Here is a 20,545-nt window from a genome sequence, read left to right on the forward strand (position 1 = left end):
ATTTCTGAAGGATCATGTGACACTGAAGACTGGAGTAATGATGCTGAAAATTCAGCTTTGCGTCACAGGAATAAATTGCATTTGAAAATGTATAACAGAAAATATATACCAGAAACCACTTTTAATTGTAGTAATATTTCACTGTATTGTTGATTTTACTGTATTTTTTTATCAAATAATGCAGCCTTGGTGAGATTAAGAGACTACTTTCAAAAACATTAAACAAAAAGAAATGCACAAATACATCACCCATGTCTCTGGGTGGAAGAGAAAAGATGGAAGTATAAGAAGGAAATAGAACATGGACATTTTTTTTATCATGCTGAATATTATAATAGTAGTGACAAATAGTCAAAATTGTTCAAATTTAAGTATGCTGTGAATTATGGTAATTATTTAGACAGTGTGAGGCTGATCGTACAGAAAGAAAGAAAAAAATAATAGGATCTTTACATTTTTTTGCGAGTGCTGCTTGCACATGCACACTTTGACACCATGTTGCTAGGATGAGTTACACACACAAGTTTCATGCGGGTGAAGGTTTTGTTCAGATCACTAACCCCAAGCGTGAGCAACATAATAGTGATGCTTGCCTCAGTGCACTTCTAAAGAAAAAATGGAAAATAACTTAACAATAAGGTTCCATTTGTTACCCTTACCATACATTTGATTTGTCAATATGACATGATAATGAAAACCACTTCAAAAGCGTTTATTCATCTTAGTGAATTTTAATTTCAACATTTACTAACACAATAAAGTAAAACTTATTAAATGGACCTGAGCTAACAATGAACAGTAGTGTTTTTGTTAACAAACATTAAATATGAGTAAATACTCGGTAACACTTTGCAATAAGGTGCATTAGTTATAAACTAACAATAAGTAATACATTTGTTACAGTATTATTAATATTTGTTAATGTTAGTTAATAAAAATCCAGCTGTTCATTGTTTCATGTTAATTCACAGGGCATCAACTAATGTTAACAAATACAACCTTTGATTTTAATGACGTATTAGTAAATGTTGAAATGAAGACTGTAAAAGTATTGTTCATTCTTAGTTCATGTGGTAGTTAACTATGAACCTTATTGTAAAGTGTTACCAAATACTCTAACAAATGCATTGCATAATGGGACCTTATTGTAAAGTGTTCCTGAAGAAATCCAAATCCAGCATTAGCAGAAATTTCACTAGAAATAAGAGATGAAAACACCAAACAAAAAAAAAGCTTAATGACCTTTACTCATTAAGTAATCGCAGCTTCCTACACACGAAGTGTTTACCGATAACCACAATCCAACACACAAAGCACCGTTGCATTGGCTTTGCATAATTTCTTCTGTGGCCACGGTCAGCCCACACATTCAAATGCATCTTTCCTCTTCCTCACAGATATATGCAGGGAGTTTCCCGAAGCCAGCGGCCCGGGCTCAAGGAAGACCTGTTTCTAGCGCCGCTGAGGACACCATCCATCCGGCAGGACCACCAACAATAGACGCATTGTTCTGCTTGTCTGCAAGGAAACACGGGCTACAGAGAGATGCCATTGTTTTATTGTGTAATGTTACCTGTGATTCGATAAATGATAGCGGCCCGTGTTTTTGTCGTAGGAATGCGCAAATATATCACTCACCGGTGTTCGTAGGTCACTGCAGAGTTTTGGCACGGGCCCCGCTCGCATGGGTTCAAGAGAAGCAGGAAAGCAGAAACCTTTTTATTTAAGAACGCCGTTCCTGGGAAAGCGAAGAGAGCGAGAGAGATCGCTTTCCAACAAAACATCAGCCATTCTCAAGTAAACAATACATTCAGATCCCTGGAATAAGTTGTGATACGGTGCCAAGCGTCGTCATTTAAGGTGTCCCGTACGCAGAGACCTGTAGCGTTACTGAGATAACGTGGCACTGGATGAGCTTTTCTCTCAAGCTTTGCCAGAGCTTTGGTTGTAATGGCGTAACGATGAGATATGAGACCACGGGAAAGTGCGAATCGATGCATCAAACAAGGTTCCCACACCTTTCCATTAATGATTTTTACTTAGTGATTTCTGGATAAGGCTTTTTTTTATAGATTATAGAGCAGTTTATCTGAAGCTGAGCATCTACTTTTCGTGACTTTGTTAGAATATTATTCATTTACAGGATGTTTTCAGGCCTGGAAAACACAATTTCATAACACTCGGGATTCAAAACATGTAGTTTTACTGCATCATCAAAACAATCATAATAAAATAATAACTGTTGTCATTATTTAACAGCCGTCACTGGGAAAAGCTTGAAAAGCTGTTTCCTTTTCAAATGGTGTCCATCTTTGTACCTAATGTGTGCATATTAGTATCTCAAAATGTACACATTGGTACCAATAGTGTACATATTCGTACCTAAATGGTACATATTAGAAGCTTTTGAAAGAGTACTGTCCCAGACTCCCAGTGACAGACTGTAAAAGCAAAAATAAGTCAATTTATTAATTAAAAAGTAGTTTTGGAGGGTTTAAAGGCAAAAAAAAACTTTGCAACACTATATTTTCAATTAATTTAATATAAATTAGTCTCGAGAGGTGGAGCGAAGTAGCAGTATTCTGCAAATGCGGTTGATAAAGTTGAAATTAAATTTTAAGTTATTTCACTTCTGTAATCTGACGTTTTGTTTTAATGAACTGAAACTGGATATACAAAAATAAATAAATAAATGCAGAACAGGACTTTTTTGGATCATGGAAAGTGGCTTTACATACCGGAATGAAGGCAGATCGTTGAAGAGGTTGAAGTAGTAAAAAGGATTTGGGATGTCAACTGAAAAAGAAAGTCATTTTAGAGGTGGAACAAGTGTAAAGTAGGGTCAATTTTGATTCGATGTTGTATCTTACCTGAAATATTCCTTTCAAATAAATTTTTTAGCGTTTTTAGGGTGGACAGCAGTTAAAAGTAAAGATGGCAAGAAAGCAAAACCTGGAAGGCAATATACAGTTACCAAATGAACAATGAATTAGGCAATATACAGTTACCAAATGAACAATGAATTCAGTAATCAGCATATTTAGCAGACGTTTTATTAGAAAGTCATCAAACTAGAAAAATGGATGCAAATCGATGAACACGGCACAATTACTGCTTCAAAGTACAGCAATAAGACTTTGAAAAATAACAAATGGGGACATTATGAGATCCATTTATTCACACAAATGTACATGTGACACTTGCAAACAGCAGATTATATACATTCAGTAGTAGAAGTTGTGGAAGACTTTCGCTAAGTAAAGACAATTCCCATAGGCTATAACATTTCTTCACCCTTAAATCAGTCCTCCATTGTTCTGAAGTTCAATACATTATGGTAGCAAGCAGTCACCCAGAGATGGTTTCGTCCCAACAAACGCCCAAAAACACACTAAACTGAACCTAAATGCGACAAAAAGAGATAATTTCAGTTTTGTGGCAGGTCACTTTAATGCTCTTGAATTGAGTTCATGATGTAGCTGTACTGCGTCACAGATTGCAAGTAAAGGCAGCTAGTGTTAGAAAAAGGTTTAGATAAAATAGACTCGAGTGAAAGTGAAGGAGAGTCCGTTCAGAGTCCTGACATTTAAAGTGATCACACAAATATCCCCCACAAAACTCTTACACTGATTGAGATTTTAGGGGGGGGGGGGGGGGGATTAAAAATCAAGTTGCGATCTGAATGACACATGTATGAAACAAACTGTATGCTCGCTTGAAGACGTGTCAAATGAACTGAACCAACTTAATGCTATGCAGACCTTACAAGTGGGTTTGACAACTGTTAATATTTTGAAGCAAAAACAAACTTAAGTGCATTTCAAATCTTTAATAAACAAAATGAAAAAAAAATAATAATATTAAGTTACTGATTGCAAAGATTTAAGAGATTTTTCATGTCCATAACAAACAAACAAAAATCTTAAAGAAATTATGGCCAATTAATATTAAGCATCACTTATAGCTGTAATCGAATCTAATTTCGGACATTCCCACATGAAAGCCCTTGACAGGTCACATAAAAAAACACACAACTCAACAAAACCCCCCAAACACTTTGATAACACAAGCTTGTGGCTTAAATAGTCTAAAAATATCTGCTGTACATATATGACAATTATTTACATAAAGTTTGTTAATGATTTATGCGTGTACATACGTTCACCTATAGACCTCTCGTGACTAGAACTTTGAATGGAAACTTAAGTCAAGAGCCTCTGACGCTGTAATCAGATTAAATGAGGCATTCTTTAAAAAACGGAAATGTTTGATGCTTGCAGAGAAAAACAGAGCTTGTGGGGTTTTTGGTATGATTTCTTTTTTAATTTGAATGAATTGGATTCTCAACAGAGGGTTAATAACTTAATAGACCAAAGAATTTCTCCAGAGCAAAAAAGGACAATAGCACATGCATACACAATTGTGAGAGTGGCCTGAATATTTGCCAATTTGTCTTGATAGTTTAAAAGGGTTTTATATTTTCCTTGTCTGAGAATTTAGACGATAGAAAACGTCAAATACTTACAAAGGCCTTGTTGATTTAAGAACAAAAAAAAGATATTGGTACAAATCAAACGTCCGCATTTTTCTTCTCTCGTGGGTCAGGAATTTCTCCAGGCATGCATGAAAGGACACCTTCTACGAACGAATCAAACGTGGCCATTACAGTGCTCCCCGATCCAGTCTTTACTCTGTAAATACGCTTTTTCACTCCGCTTGTACAAAACGCTGCACCTGCTCCCAGAGGTTTTGAGTAGAAATGAAAAAAAGAGAGTTTGCATAGAGTCTTAAAGGAACCTACAGAAATGAGTTTGTTGGCTTCCGTCAAACATTGTCGAACTTGTGTTTTAGGTAGTCCTTCATGACCTTGGCAATGGGCAGATCTTCCAGAAACTTTAGGCTCTGCAGGCCGATGCACTGCCGGATCTTTATCCTGCACAGATCCTGCAAAGTCCTGGGTTGCCCTGAAACAACAATTGTCAGGTTAAATTCAATCTATGTTGACATTTAATAAAAACAGAATGATTGCATTCCTACGCATTAACTCATTTAAACTGATAACAGAATAACTCACAAAAATGCCAAAGATTTGTGGCTACAGCAGGGTAACTATAGTTAAATAATAAATAAATGCAGTCCATTTATTTATAGTTAAACTAAAACCATATATATTTTTTAATAATAATACTTTTTTAAATCTTAAACTCAGCTAGTTGCCAGGGGAGCATTTCTAATTCTCATTTATGTACTAAAATAACTAAAACTGAAATAGAAATGAATAAAAACTATATAGACACATAAAAAAAAAAAAACTTTTAAAAATGACAATTTATAACAGAAACAACTAATTTATAACAGAATATTAAGCACGAGATAAACAAAATGTGAATGGCAACCTCACACAGATCATACTAAAAGAACATCGTGACAACATTAAAACACTCCAAAATGCACCAAATGCAAGCAAGCTCTGTCAAGTTAATACAAATATTAAACCCGACAGTTGGCTGATAATTAAAAAAAATATATATATATTTTAAATTCAATTTATAATGTTAGGAGGACAGTCTGACCATTGTGTGTTTATCTGCCATAAAAATCAAAGTAAATACTGTATTCAGGGTGAAGCAGAAAAGACTTTGATGTTTCATAGGTACAGCAGTAAAAACCAGACATTTCAATTAAAACAAATTGGCACAGAAAACCACCAATATTATAAGTGGCCATCAGGGGAGGAAAAAAAACAATAAAACACAAAAGATTAAAAAATATTTTTTTGCATTTGTCATCTTAAAAGATATCAGGAAAGTTCTGCAATGAGTTCCAGGAACCTGGTGCACAGAATTGATCAGTTTTAATGGGCCAGTTTTCCAGTCCCAACACAAATGAAGCCAGCTGGAAAAACCACTACAAAGAGCTGGAGACGGCCATCTGCAGCCCCTGTCTTCTGTCAGTCTCGATGCCTTACCAAAAGCTCACAACTATAGGTGACGGCAGAGAGAGCAAAATGAAATCAGTGCGCTTTCTCACAGAGGCGAACCGGTCACTCCCTTCAAGACATGAAGTCATGCTCTCAAAGTCTGAGTCGTCGATGTAAATACAGCCGCTGAAGTGCCTTTTTAATAAATAATCAAGGTGAAATCGGATCACGCTGAATGAGTTGACAGCGAGCAAATGTCTGCGACAGACAGGTGGCTTTGATATGCCGATATCAAAGTTGAAGCGGCGCACAGGAATGTGGCCATTGTTGCGTACTTGATCATTAGTGCTTCAGGTAACACGGCTCGCTTTTCTCAGATGACCGATTGTTCTGCGTGGGGGATAGAGATCATAATGGTGTTCGTTCGGGAGGTTAGGCCATTGCTCAACTTACAGATCGGCTGCTGCTCTTCGTGAGATTTGACATATTTCTAGAGGAAAGAGTGAATATGACCTCCTTTGATGATACTCTTTTTGTTCAACTTTGATCCTTCACGCTTGACTTGATTGGAGCTCTCTTCAAACTTATATCTGTAATGAGTGTCATTGTGTAACAGCAAATTACACCTCCGAAGCTTTAATTTTTCTAAGGCAAGCTCGTTTGCCGTAAACAAAAACAATAATCAAAACTTGCAATTAAATATAAGAAAATGACATACACACACATGCATACATATACGGTATGTGTGTGTAGCCTATATATACACACGCTAAAGAGCAAAGTATATCCCAACTATAATGTGCACTGCAATAAGGGCTGTGTATTGGCAATATATGATACACATCAATATTCAATATATTGCTGGGCGCATCACTAAATTATATTTGGATTGCAATTTAAACGGCAGCAAACACACAAGAGAGACTGATTTATGGAGGGAACTGAATCTGATTACCGGTACATTTTTGTAAGTTAATTAATAAGGTTTTATAGCTTCACATTCGACTTCAAAAGGTATAACCGATGTTTAGTTGAGCTGAACCAAACTTTTCCTAAAAAAAAAAAAAATCTTGCTATTGGTGTCTTCTTCAAAAGGTAATAAAAACTACCAAGAAAACTGCCACAAAAAAAAAACGTTGTAAAGGAACAAAAAGTAAACCAACTATATATAATGTGACATTTAGACAAGGTATATCATGTTATGCAACTTTATCTTTGAAGTTTTAGATTTTCACTTTTGGCTTCAAAGAAACTTTACTTTAAAAATGAAATAAAAAGTACATATTTGGATTTTGTATTTGTTTAACTGTTTTTTATTAACTATTTTATATGATTAACTAAAATAATTATAAAAGATGGCAATAAAAAACATTTGTTTCAAATAAAAATGCAAGTTTGCAAAAGAATAAAAAAAAAATGCCTTCAACTCTAAAGTGCACTACAATTAGTACTGACTGAGCATTACTTGTGTAAATGTTTAACTTTTGTTAAATATTTTTGAAATAAGTATTTTATGATCACCAAGCTTGCATTTATTTGATCAAAAATACAGTAAAACATTTTATTAAGATTCTTTGATTAATAGAAAGTTTAAAAGAACAGCATTTATTTTAAATAAAAATGTAAAACATTTTTAACTTGTAACATTATAAATGTCCTTGCTGATTAAAAGTATTAATTCAATTCTACTTTAATAAGAGATCAATGTGCAAAAATAACCAACCAACTAAAACAAAGATGAAAAGAAAATCTGAAAAAAAAGAGAACAAAAATTGTATTTGTTAAATAAGAGCCAAAGATTCAATTAGTTCAAAAGTTACTAGCTAAACCGTACTTGAAAATGTGGACTGTTGGTGGCGCTAGAGGATGTGAGAGACCTCAAAAGAGTACTGTCACCTAGAATACTTAGACCCTCCCTAATCAGTGTGCCAAACTTTTTTACTATTACCATCTACCAAACAACAATGCTGACAGTCCACATATAAAGATTTAGAGAGGAAGAAGAACCTACTTGTGACCTCCTGCAGGAAGTCCAGACAGGGTCGACTGATGCCAGACATGCTGACGGAAACAGCCACGGGGGTCTGGCCCTCGTAGTTGCGTGTGTTGGTATCGGCCCCGTACGTGTACAGCATCTGAGCGCACAGCACATCGTCTCTGAGGGCCGACAGGTGCAGCGGCGTCTGTCCGTCCTCCAGCCGGCCCAGGTTAGTGTCCGCTCCCCGCTGCAGGAACATGCGACAGTACGAGTGGTTGCCCTTGATGACGGCGTAACGCAACAAGAAGCCGTTCTGAATGTCTATGTTGGCATTGTGGTCGAGCAGAATGCGCACACAGCTGGAGCGCTCGCGGATGATGGCCAGCTGGAGCGGCGTCGTGCCTTTGTCGCTGAGCGGGTCCACCTCGGCTTTGAACTCTAAGAGGAGACGCACGAAGGAGTCGCGGCCGTAGTGGGCCGCCACGTGCAGAGGGGTCCAGCCGTCATTGCTCTTGGCATTGATGATGTCGCTGCGATACTCGGACTCCAGCATGAGACGGGCGATGCGGGCACGGCCGTGCATGGCAGCGTAATGCAGAGCCGTGAAGCCTCCGATGAAATCCTTCACTGTGGGGTCCGCTGGAGATCACAGAAAAGAAAAAACAGATGACAAAACCAAACTCATTTAACTGACAACAAAAAAAGATGATATATATGCATTAGCCATACTATTATTACACAAGTCAATTTGCATTTATTTATACATCTATCCTTCTTTGCAGGAATGTGTAACGTGATCTCTCCAACATTTCAAAATGTACCTAAATCTTATGATGCCATGTGAAATTGAATAAATTAAATATGCATAATGATAGGCTATACTTGTTTTCAACATGACTAAAACATTAATAAAATAATATTAAATAATTATTTCATATTATGTAGGCTGGATTACAAAAACATGAATGTAAGTGGACATAAGATTTATAAAATAGTAATGTTTAGAACATTACATTCGTCATTCTATCATGTGCAATATTTGTTCACCAAGACTAAAAGGAATCCTTTTTATTTATTTTTTAACTCTTAAATGTTAATAAATGACTACAGTCATAGTCCCTTAAATTGGTGATCATAATTATATGTATGACATTTAGCTAGCTAAAAGTGCATACCTCTGTGCTCTTACAGCTTTTGACCAAATCATTTCAATGGTTTATCTATCATTTTCCAGTAACTATGTAAAATATGTTAAACTAAACTTAATTAGAAACATTTATATTAACTATAGGAAATTCAATTACATTTCCTGACCAAAAAAATCAATCAATCTGATTCAGGGTTTCTACAGGTTTAATATTTAGATTTAAGACTTTTTAAGACCAACTAAAGTAACACAATGAGTTGTATTATCAACACATTTATAGATGCAGAACAGAACAGATATCTGTTACTTTTTAATTCATTTTATAAAGTAAGTCACTTGAATGCCTCTGCTCCCAACCACTAGAATATGGAAATAACTTTTACTGTAAATTCTGATCAAACTGCAGAAAAGGCCTGTTTTTTCTCAGTGTTTTTGTCGTGTTTCCCAGTGCTAATGTTTTAGATTCTTAAATCAAGACGCATTTACTTGAGATGCAAAATTACGTAAAATATGAATAAAACATTTTTTTGTGTGGAATTGATCAAAAGTGAGTTTATGATTAAAACAAGAACAAATATGTGCCAGTGAGCTCAGAAAAATCAACTTGATTCAAATGGAAGTTTTCATAAGAAATACTGAGAAAATAAATATTTCATAAAGAAATACAAATTTTTTTGCAATGCATGTGACATTTTAATGCCATGACTTTAAATGCCATGAATTAATTTCAGCTCTGATTGAAGGCCGTAATTTGTGTAAGGGCGAATTAAGACATTACGTTTATTCTGAATCTCAAAAAGTACAGAGGACAGTGCAACTGCACAGTTGAACAACTGTGGATCATTCCATTGGCAGATCTTTTGATAAAAATAGCTTGTTTAATAGCGCCCCCTAACGTCTAGCATGCATTACCACACTTAAACATGAGCACCAGAACAGTATTGTCTATTCTAGCAATGTTATACCAGTTTAGTATTTTAAGGGATTAAGAGATAACAAGATAGGAAACCTAATTATAATGCAAGAGTGTAAAATATCCCATCAGCCACTGTTGTGAACTGGTTATCAGGAGTTTGCCATTGAGAAAAAGTACTTGATCATTGTGAAATCAAATTTACCCAAGCAGAGGGATCATATTCAAACTATATACTGATTAATACACATGATTAAACTATACATTTTCATTACGCTTTGTTGGTTTTTTTGGAGCTTAGTAGTAATCTACTTTTAGTGTGTGGAAAAGAGAAGTCTGTGTTCTAAAAATAGGGATAATAATACAGGGCCCGCCCCGGATTACTTTAGGGTAAGTAACAATGACATTTTTTTGGGAGAACGTATTCCTTCAAGAGCCACCTTCAGCAAGCAGAATAAGTGTCAATCTAGGCTGGTCATTCAAGATATTTTCTTACAAAGTGACACATTAAATCAGACTTGCCCATCTCCCCACTGTCCTAAAGCGACCTTTTACCTCCGTGTTCGAGGAACACGCGCACGCAGCGCTCCTTGCCCTTCGCCGCAGAGAAGTGCAGCAGCGTCCAGCCGTTGGCGTCTCTGATCTTGGGCGAGTAGCCCTGCTCCAGCATCTTGCGGACAGTGTAGACATCGCCGGCCGCCACCGCCGCCTGGATCTGCAGCTCCTCCTGTAACTCTGGGTTCCTTCTGCAGTGATGGTTCAGCATCCTGTCACATCTCGCAGTACGGGCGTCAGACGCTCCTGTGTCCCTGCAGACAAACACACACGGATGACGTTACTGACAGACAAGCTCCTCATTTTAAATCAAAGGATGATCAATTATGTATTTTATGAAAAAAAAAATGCTGTCAGAGTGTTTACATTTTTTAGAGGAATCAACCACAAATGTTTCAAAGGAGATTTTAATACAACCTTTCCATGTCCAATATAAGTACCAATAGTGTCTGTAACCTTAAGTATCTGCCGATACCAATAATTTTTTTCTTGATCAGCTTAGAATATCGATTACTAATTAATTTACTAACTACTCGCTGCTTTATTATTAAAAAATAAAAACATATACATAAGATTTTAGAATTACTTTTTTGCTAAAATTAATTTTAATGTCATAGGTTCTATAGTATATATAGGGCACGTGTGTGTGTGTGTGTGTGTGTGTGTGTGTGTCATTCAACAACAAAAAATCTAATTATTTTGTAAAATATTTTTTTTAAAAATTAAGTGAATGTATTAGACCTCTTACTGGTAAAATCTTAATAAAAAACACAATTATAAATTACTATTTGTGTTACAAGAGTGTCAGCATACTTAAAATCTTATGAGCAATACATTTAAGATAATTATTACATAATTTAACATACGAGATAATTAGCCTACTACATAAATATATAAACAGTGTTTTTTTGGAATGTATGATGCAGATTTTAATGTATTTCTTTAAGAAGACAACATGATAGAACAAATACATAGACTAAGTATTAATTATCTTTGATTGGAAAAAACAGTATAAAAAGAAAAAAATTGCACACATCACATTTAAGATGACAAAAAATAGTCTTGCATGGAAAGCGCATCTATGCACTTATGGAAAGTTGCATGAAGGCAAATCCATTAAACCACCTATAAACAAGCTCAGACAACATAAACATGTTAATATAAAACAAGATGACAGAAATGACAAATTAATAAAAATGTATAAACATTGCCTAGAGATAATTAGAAATTACCATTCATTAATGTCTTGTAGATCTAAAACAGCCTTTGAGTTCTGCATCCATATTCATATCCACTTCAGATCTCCATTCTAGAGATGCAGAGTAATATAGAAATATCATCATCATCATCAACATGATTCATTCATCCTTTATATAATATCTTTTTATTTGTATGTATTAATATATATTAATACAGATTCATAGATATGTACATAATCATCATTTAGCCACACCTAAATGTTGACGTCTCATTTTCACACTTATTTGTCATTACATCGATCAGCTCTCTGTCTAGGAGCAAATATTAACTGCCACCCATCAGTTCACAATGTAATTGTCTTTCAGACTCTGAAAAAACAGCTACAGCGAGCATTTGAACACCAACATTTACCCTTAACAACATAAATGTTCGCTAACATATGTGATATATACCATCAACTGCAGTTGAACCTGTTTTATCACCCAAATAAAGTAAATAAAAGGTAAACAATCCTGTTTGTAGCTGCTGCACTGAGAACAATGAATCTGTTAGCTGGTGTGCTAAACCAGCTGTGGCAGCTAAAATGAGCCTAAAACAAATACTAAAGCTGCTCTTTTTTAAAGACACACATAACTCATTTTAATATCACTGCAATAAATGATACGATAACTCTAACACTAATCAGTAAACTGAAGGAGAATCTGACAAACTCTGTGATTGACATACACTGTTACTGCATTAGCATTGTTAGCATTTAGCCAGCGGTTTTTGACCATTCTCACAAGAACACTGCTTTTAAAGTTATTCAAACTCTCTTAACCCGTGGAGATAGGATACAATTAACGACATCTACTTAATTAACACAATAGTAACTCGGGGGACAGTGAAATAAAAATATATAATATACATACAGAGTACAAATACAGTCAGGTAGCCATGAACACCATCTCCAAGGCTTCAAACAGCAACAACCAATCAGATACGAGCTGTCAAATACGTAATGACGACATCATACTGCTGCAAAATAAAACGCCGAAGGTTAGAGTTTTGCGACAAATTTGGACGGATAATGGCAAACAGCATTCCATGTGCTTTATCGAGGAGTTGGTTCATTTTGGATTTTTTAATCACTGTTGAAGAAAAACTCACCGGGATTTAAACTGTGCAGTCCTAAAAGCTCTTCATTACATTACACATTCTGCTTTGATGCAGCATCTTCCTACAGATCACGTATGTCAGTGGATTCTAACCCAATTTTTATACGAAAATCTCTAAACAAATTTTAACGTCCTGTAAATAGGAGGTTGTTTTTCCATTTATGATCTTATTAGATTTATTCCTTGCTGAGACTGATGAAGTGGCTGTTCGGAAACATTGAGAAAATTGGAAATTCATCATAAATCACGTAAGCAATGAAGATGCTGCTATACATTTGTGATTTTGTGATATTTTACATATACACTGTATTTAAGTACTTTAAGGGAAGAATCATACTTTTTTGATTCTTGCAATTTCATTTAAACATAAAAGTAGAGTGTTGCACATTGACTTATTTCATTCTGTCTTACTGAACTAACAAGCCAATCAACTCATTTTATTGTAAATTTGCTGGCCATAACTTTGGTCATTCTGTCTTTGGCTTAAAGGGTTAGTTCTCCCAAAAATGTAAATTCTGTCATTCATTTCTCGCCCTCATGTCGTTCCAAACCCATACGACTTTCGTTCATCTTCGGAACACAAATGAAATCTTTTTATTAAGTCTGAGAGCTTTTTGTCCCTCCATTGGCCGCTATACACAACTGCCACTTCAAAAAGTTCACAAATAGATATTAAAATCATTGAAGATTCAATCAACCTAATTGGTTCTTGCAGAAGCTCAAACGTGCTTCAAGAATGAACCTTATTGGTTCTCGCACATCAAGCGAACATGCTTGAGCTTCATGAAGTTTGTATGTGAATGTGAAATGGCAGTATTTAAATTTTTCGTTGAACTAACCCCTTTAAAGCAGTTCATTTATTAATGAATTTTAATTATACTCATAATAACAAACGGCTGCTTTTTTAAAGTCTGACACATTCAGGACTATTTTCAGGATATAACTTCTAGTCTAACTAAATTTGGCATGTCTTTTAGAACTTTACAGAGCAAAATATTTTTTGATTTGCAGATATAAAATGCCTTTGTATAGCCCTAGAAGTGTTCTGGCCTTCTTAGCCATTCAGAAACGCTCTCTGTCTGTCAATCGTTTTTCACAGTCAGGTTTGCTGACATCAAATTGTCTAACATGTTCATGAAGGGGAGAGGTTTTTTTTAGAAGCATGTGATTGAAGAGATGGGTTGGTACAATTCAGTTGCTTTAGTCTTATTAATGCATAACAACGTTCATTTAACAAACTACAGGTCATATCTGCAGTAGTTTTGTTTAGACACAAGTTTCGAGCATGAATTACTGATTATCATTCGTTTGAACCTTTATTTTCACAGTGTCTCAGCATGGATGCTGCAGGATTGGATTTCCAAGCCATTTTCAGGCTGTTATGTACAGGATCTGCTCCCAGCCTGAGCAGTGAAGAGCTCTCCAGCAGAATCTCATCATGTGTTGATCAAACAGCAAACACTCCCGCTCCGTCTGTCTCACACACAGACGTCATGTGCTTGTGTCTCACTCTTATTGAGGCCATCATTAACAGGCTGACAGCACAGAGTCTGCCACAAGATGTCACAATATTCTATGAAGATGTCAAAAGGAGACTGTTTGAAGAAATGAATCTGATGGCAAAACTGGTATGTTTAATCAATTAACATAAGTTATATTATTTTAATTAATATAAAAAAATTGTTTGTATAGATTTTTTGGTAACACCTTTTTTTACAGTGTCCCTGTTACACATCTTACATGTACTTACTTACTATAGTAATGTCAGTAAATGATGCATAATTACAAGCGACTAACCTTAAACCCTAACACTAATTATACAGTAATTACATATTGTTAATTAATTTTACTCAGTACTTATTTGTATAAGTACACTGTAACAATGACACCTTAAAATGATTCAGTTCTGTTCAATAGTGGTGTAGATGTTGCAAACGTCATCAGTTTGGAATTTTTCTTTTTATTCAGCTATAAAGCAGGAAACAAAATGTGACTTGGGCATGCTTGTGATTATACATTAAGCCTAGAGTTTAGTGTAGAGATCCTATAGCTGTTCAGTTCATATCTGTCATTTTGAACATGTTTTTTGACCCATTATACTGATGTCTTGATGCAGGTTTCTCTCCTCAACTGTCATGACCAACTGGTGTCTCATTTATCTGCAAAATGTATATCAGTCTATGTCATCAGTGACATTTCCATCAATGTGAGTATTGCTGCTGTACATTAACTTGGACTGGCAACTACTCCATCTGAGTATTATGAGGGTTTGATATGTTCTGAATGTTTTCTCTGTTTTTCTTGCATGATCTCTCTCTCTCAAGCAGTGTGGGTTCACTAAGTGCTGTAATTGTTGATTATAGGGAGGCAGCAGCTCAATCTGGAGACACAGGTGTGCTGAAGTGTTTCAGAAACCAGCAGCCAGCAGTGAACTGGACTCCTGTCTGTGGTCACTGACTGCTGTGATTAAAGGAGTGCTGAGAGGAGAAATGTGCCAGAGGAAAAGAGGTACTGAAGTGTGTTCACATACAGACAGATGATTGCGACTGAGTTGTTTTAGTATCCTCATGTAAAAGTAGTGGAACCTTACAAAAGGTTTTATCCGAGGTGGAAAGAGACGAAGGTGGGACCTCTTAGAAAAATATGCATACTTGACTGAATATGTAAAACTGGTAGAAAATATGGAGTAATTACAATGTAAACAGCTCACTCAGACATCATGACTTTCACTTACATCTGAATCGAAAATTGAAAATTCATCTTGAAGAGAATTAAAAACAAGAAATTATGCTTAGTAGCTGGGTTTTAATTTCTGCAGTCAGCATGTTTACCGATTTGTTGACGAATGGTTGGATAATAAGGTGAGGTAGTATTTGTAGTAGTAGTAATAATAATAATAGTCTTATTCTCATACCATAATTTTTTTCATGTTGGTAGGTATTGTCTATATTATTATTATGATTATTATTATCCAAAATAAACAAGTCTTTTCAAGTATGGAAAAAAATAACAATTTGAGACTGATAAGAGAATAAATGATCATTATCTGATCATTAAACCATTGTTTGTTGTTATTACTATTAGAATGACAGTCAAACAACAGCTAGTAGTTCCAAAATAAAACTTACACAAAATATTGTAGTTATTTTTGAAGCAATTTAAAATAATTAAAAAAAATGCGTAGATAATTGTAGACTTACCGGTAGTTTAATGTATAATGTGTTCAGATAAACATAAAAAATATTATTGTATAGCATGAATTTACGTTGGATTAAACAACCAATCTTTGCCTTCCCATTTCAGAGGACAGTATCTCTTAATTCCAGCTGCTTGTTTGTCTTCTCCATAGATGATTTGAGGAAGCTTCTTTCTGGATTGGATGCCTCCATCACTCACTTGCACACCAACCTTCTGACTCAAGACACACAGGACCCTCACAAAAGAGAACTGATGAATCTTTCTAAAACCATGTGCGAGTTCTTCGACCTCCTCGAAGTCCTCAGCGCTGCCCGGCTCAGATATGGAGTGTGTTCTTCTGTTCAGAGAGTCATATTCGTTCAGTCGCGAGCGCTCCTTTGTGTCATGAGAGCCGATGTGGAATATTTTGTGAAGAAGCGAGCACTGCTTCTTCTGAAGAAAAGTCTCCTGCGGAGAGCCGGGGACGATTGGGCTTTAGGTGAAGCTCAGTCTGCGTCACGTGAAGATCGCAGCCTGACTGAGGACATGTTGAGCATGGCAGATTTCGTGTTACAGGAAGTGAATGCAGGCTGGCTCAAGGAAGTGCCTGTGAAAGCTCAGGCCAGTTTCTTTGGTGGGAATTGTGATGCGAGACTCGCTGGGACGCAGAAGGACGACGTGATGCTGAGAGCCGTGAGCCTGATTTTGCTGAAGTCACTAGAAATAAAAATTCAGCGCCTTCATTGGAAAGGTAACTGTCATTTATTAGTTTTCACATCATCATGGTAACAACTGGAAAATGAAAGTTCATTAAGACAAACTTTACATGACAATGTCTCATTTCATGTTTTGAATTATTTGAAGGCACTGATTCACCAAGCATTTGTAAGAATGTTTGCTTGCATGTACAACTTGCATGTGTGAGAAGCATAAATTGAACTTTCTAGTTATTCACCACAGCTTAGTTAGAATAAAACATGCCATTTAATCATTTACAACAGCAGGGGGCAATGTATCTCTTCATAATACATCTCTTTCCTGTGTTTCCAGGATCTCAGAGGGACATTGACATCCGTCAGTATTTAACAGAGCTCATGTCATTCCTCCAGTGTCACGGGACTCTGATGTCTGCAGACGCTCACATCTGCTCCTGGGTGTCTGCAGTATTTGCCGAACAGGACGATGACATGATAGAATCAAGCAAGACTTTGATTGGCTTGTATTTATATCAAAAAAGGTTTGGAATCTGTTTTATACATCCTGTTATACTGTGCCCAGAACTATATCTCTTCCAACTGGTATGGGTATTTCCAGAGGGATTGATGTACAGCATTGCTGAAATTGAAATATTACTCAAATATTTGGGCAGACAGAGCGGTATTTCACAAAAAAAGATAAGATTTTTTTTATTTTATATATATATATATATATTTTTTTTACCAATCCAGTTGGAAGATATCAAACATGTTTGATATTTTTAGTCAATTTTAGAACGCATATTGTTTTTATTTGTCACATGTCTCCTAGCAGTATTGTTGTGTGTGTTTGTTGTGTTCAGAACGACTTGAAAGTCTGGTAGTGGTTGATCCTGAGTTGTTTAGTAGTGTATGATGCCACATTTTTTTCTGTAACCATTTACAAAGTGTACAGTATGATGCCTGGTGTTTTAAAGTCTATTTAGATTCCGGTTTCACAGACAAGGCTTAGATTAAGCCAGGATTAGGCTTTAGTTTAATTAGGGCATTTAAGTAGCTTTTTAAAACGTGCCTTAGGAAAAAAAAACATCACTGGTGTGCAAATTGAGACAAAACATCGGCACTGATATGTTTATATTTCAGATATGTCAGTGCAAGTTGCTTTCAGTTAAGACAACTCAAACGTGCATTTTAGTCCAGGACTAGGCTTAAGCTCTGTCTGTGAATCTGGGGGTAAAAGTTACGAAGTGTGTTCCAGCCTTAAGTTTAGGATGTTTCTTAATTCTTAGGGGTTCCTTGGTATCAAAAACAACCACAACTAACGATAACGACACAGAGGAACAATATCGTTGGAATCAATTTTTTGAATATTTTTTTTCCAGCTGTTAAACGATAAAAACATTAACAGCAAATAGAATAGAATCTATCCTGTTTTAAAGAGATCGTGCATTTAATGCGGCAGAGGACAAAACTACAGTCCGCACTTATGATGTACAGAAAGTTATCATGCATTTGTGTGGACTAAAAGTTATCGTTCTTGGACCTTTACAGCTTTAATAGAATAAAGCTTTATGGAAGTTCTAAAAAATATTGAAAAATAATAATAATTCTAATAGGTAAGAAGAATATAATAATAATAATATGTTTTTTATATATATATATTGTTTTTTTAAATATTTTTTATTTATTTATTAATTATTCTTTTATTTATTTTAACAAAAGTAATTTACTGGTAAATGTTTTTTTTCCCCTTTTCTTCACAGTTTGAGTTCCTCAGACTCGAGGGTTTGTGTCTGGGGCTGTAACCCTCACTGTCACTTCATACTTCTTCTCCGCTCCCTCTCATTTGACCCCACCGTGCTACTTGACTTCCTCATCTCCTCGGAAACATGTTTCCTGGAATACTGCGTCCACTACCTGAAGCTTCTCCGTGAGGACTGGACGGGCTTGTGTAGGTCTTGTCGTCACATTGAAGATTGTGATGGTAGCCTTGGTGCCACTAGAAGAGGAACTGATCCTTCCGTTCGAGCTCCTTCTGCTAATTCAGAGACGCTGTATGTTGTTCAAGCAGGTAATGAAGTCTCAGTTCCACGACTGGTTGATTATGGGAGCTCAGACGAATCCGACGAGGGAGACGAGCATGTTTCTGGGAAGACTGATGTACATTCTGGTAGGACAGATGCTGAAGCATCTTTTTGCCCTTCTGTAATGGCGCTAGAACAAGTTCAGACTGAATATGCATCCGAATCTCTGTTAGATAAAGTGTTTGTGTGTCTTATGGACTTGAGGACCACCGTAACCAGACTACATAACAGGGGTCTCTTTCCCTACAACCCTACCTCACTTCTAAAACTGTTAAACAGCGTAGAACCCCAGAGAAACAGGATTAGTTAGTTAGCTATAACTAACAGGGATAGATTATGTCTGATCAAGAATGTCGATCTGCAGTGAATAAACAATACATTGCTGAACCAAAAGATTATTTTTGCATCAAAATTAATAAGATATAGAGGGACTAAATGAAATTAAATACGGCATGGAATGTTGCAAGAAATAAAAATGCAATGAAATGTAAGAATAAAAAAAACAAGGTGTGAAATATATTCATCTGGTAACACTTTACAATATGGTTCCAGTTGTTAACATTACTTAACATGAACAATGAAAAATACTTCTAAAGCATTTATCAATCTTAGTTAATGTTAATTGAATCATTTACTAATACATTATTAAAACCAAAATATGTATCTGTTATATTATATGCAATATTATTTAGCGGAGCTGAGCTAACGCAAACTAATTTTGATGAAATAATAATCTTATTTATTTGTGTTACATTTCACTCTACTTTTATTCTTTCACGTAAAATGGAAAAGGACATGAAATTTAAAATGAAAAGAACTTGCAGTAAACTATTTTATTTTATATTTATTTGTTGAATTTAGTCTGCTAAATCCCTCCATAATAAGTTTCCACACAAAAGCAAATTTTCCAAGAGTACATCCTATGATATTCTGGTATGGCTCCACTCCAGTCCCTCATTCAGCATTTGTGCTTGTCTATTTTTTTCACTCAAAAGGTATAAACTCTGTGATTACTGTGTATGTAAACTGTATTAACAACAGGTTTATTCCACTAAACGGGATTGTGGGATCAGGTCCAACACCATCATTTAGCATTTAAATTACATCACCAATCCAGCTAATCAACCAACACAATTTCCATCATTTTATATGCAAATATCCAGAATCAAAATCCAGTAACAGCTTTTCAGAGGGAAAGGCACTACTACTGTAGATCAAACAGCTGTTGCTCACATTAATGTCATAATTAAGCTTGTTAGATGACTAGACTCTCCTCAACTTGAATGTTACTAGCGAACGTTAATTAATTAAGGATCCCAGAGGATAAAACCTTCAGCTTCGGTCTAGCTCCTCAATATAAACAAACCTGATTTAAATTGAGCTATAGACATGAATGATTCCTCAAATAATGTGTCACTTAAAATATTTAGAACACACATAAATACATGGTTTCCACAAAAATATGATGCAGCACAACTGCTTTCAACCTTCATAATAATAAGAAATGTTTCTTGAAATCAGCATATTAGAATGATTGAAGGGTCATGTGACCGTGAAGGCAGGAATAATGATGCTGAAAATTCAGCTTTGCATCACAGGAATAAATTACATTTTACAATATATTCAAATAGAAAACAATTGAATTGCAATAATATTTCACAATATTACTGTATTTTACTTAGTTTTTAATCTAAAAAAAGAAAAAGTGAGTAAAAAAAA

The 20,545-nt window shown here is 35.5% G+C and overlaps 2 protein-coding genes across 5 annotated transcripts; one reads left to right on the top strand and one right to left on the bottom strand.

The window, feature by feature from the left end:
• Positions 1-3,032: 3,032 nt before the first annotated feature.
• On the bottom strand, positions 3,033-12,734 carry asb7 (ankyrin repeat and SOCS box containing 7). The gene is made up of 5 exons (XM_079590137.1): positions 12,625-12,734; positions 11,746-11,822; positions 10,514-10,767; positions 7,932-8,537; positions 3,033-4,964 (listed from the first exon to the last, which is right to left on the bottom strand). The coding sequence occupies exons 2-5, from the start codon at positions 11,790-11,792 to the stop codon at positions 4,825-4,827; spliced, it is 1,047 nt and encodes a 348-aa protein (XP_079446263.1). The 5' UTR covers positions 11,793-11,822; positions 12,625-12,734; the 3' UTR covers positions 3,033-4,824.
• Positions 12,691-20,512, top strand: lins1 (lines homolog 1). 4 transcript variants are annotated; one of them, XM_079590099.1, is made up of 9 exons: positions 12,763-12,943; positions 13,045-13,118; positions 14,199-14,498; positions 14,987-15,076; positions 15,234-15,378; positions 16,220-16,798; positions 17,098-17,284; positions 18,506-18,693; positions 18,811-20,512. In XM_079590099.1, the coding sequence occupies exons 3-9, from the start codon at positions 14,208-14,210 to the stop codon at positions 19,134-19,136; spliced, it is 1,806 nt and encodes a 601-aa protein (XP_079446225.1). In that variant the 5' UTR covers positions 12,763-12,943; positions 13,045-13,118; positions 14,199-14,207; the 3' UTR covers positions 19,137-20,512. The 4 variants fall into 4 exon arrangements, with proteins under 4 accessions (XP_079446223.1, XP_079446224.1, XP_079446225.1 ...); XM_079590100.1 differs by having other exon boundaries at positions 12,768-12,947; XM_079590097.1 differs by having other exon boundaries at positions 12,691-12,943; positions 18,506-20,512.
• Positions 20,513-20,545: the final 33 nt, after the last annotated feature.

The sequence above is a fragment of the Phoxinus phoxinus genome (assembly GCF_949152265.1).
Source record: "Phoxinus phoxinus genome assembly, chromosome: 2".
NCBI lineage: Eukaryota > Metazoa > Chordata > Actinopteri > Cypriniformes > Leuciscidae > Phoxinus > Phoxinus phoxinus.

Coding starts and splice junctions, on each gene's coding strand:
- lins1 (XM_079590097.1), top strand. CDS start 14,208: ATGGATGCTGCAGGATTGGATTTCCAAGCCATTTTCAGGCTGTTATGT. Junction 15,077..15,233: donor TCAGTGACATTTCCATCAAT/GTGAGTATTGCT, acceptor TGTTGATTATAG/GGAGGCAGCAGCTCAATCTG. Junction 16,799..17,097: donor TCAGCGCCTTCATTGGAAAG/GTAACTGTCATT, acceptor CTGTGTTTCCAG/GATCTCAGAGGGACATTGAC.
- asb7 (XM_079590137.1), bottom strand. CDS start 11,792: ATGCAGAACTCAAAGGCTGTTTTAGATCTACAAGACATTAATGAATG. Junction 8,538..10,513: donor CGTGTTCCTCGAACACGGAG/GTAAAAGGTCGC, acceptor TGTGATCTCCAG/CGGACCCCACAGTGAAGGAT. Junction 4,965..7,931: donor CTTCCTGCAGGAGGTCACAA/GTAGGTTCTTCT, acceptor TTGTTGTTTCAG/GGCAACCCAGGACTTTGCAG.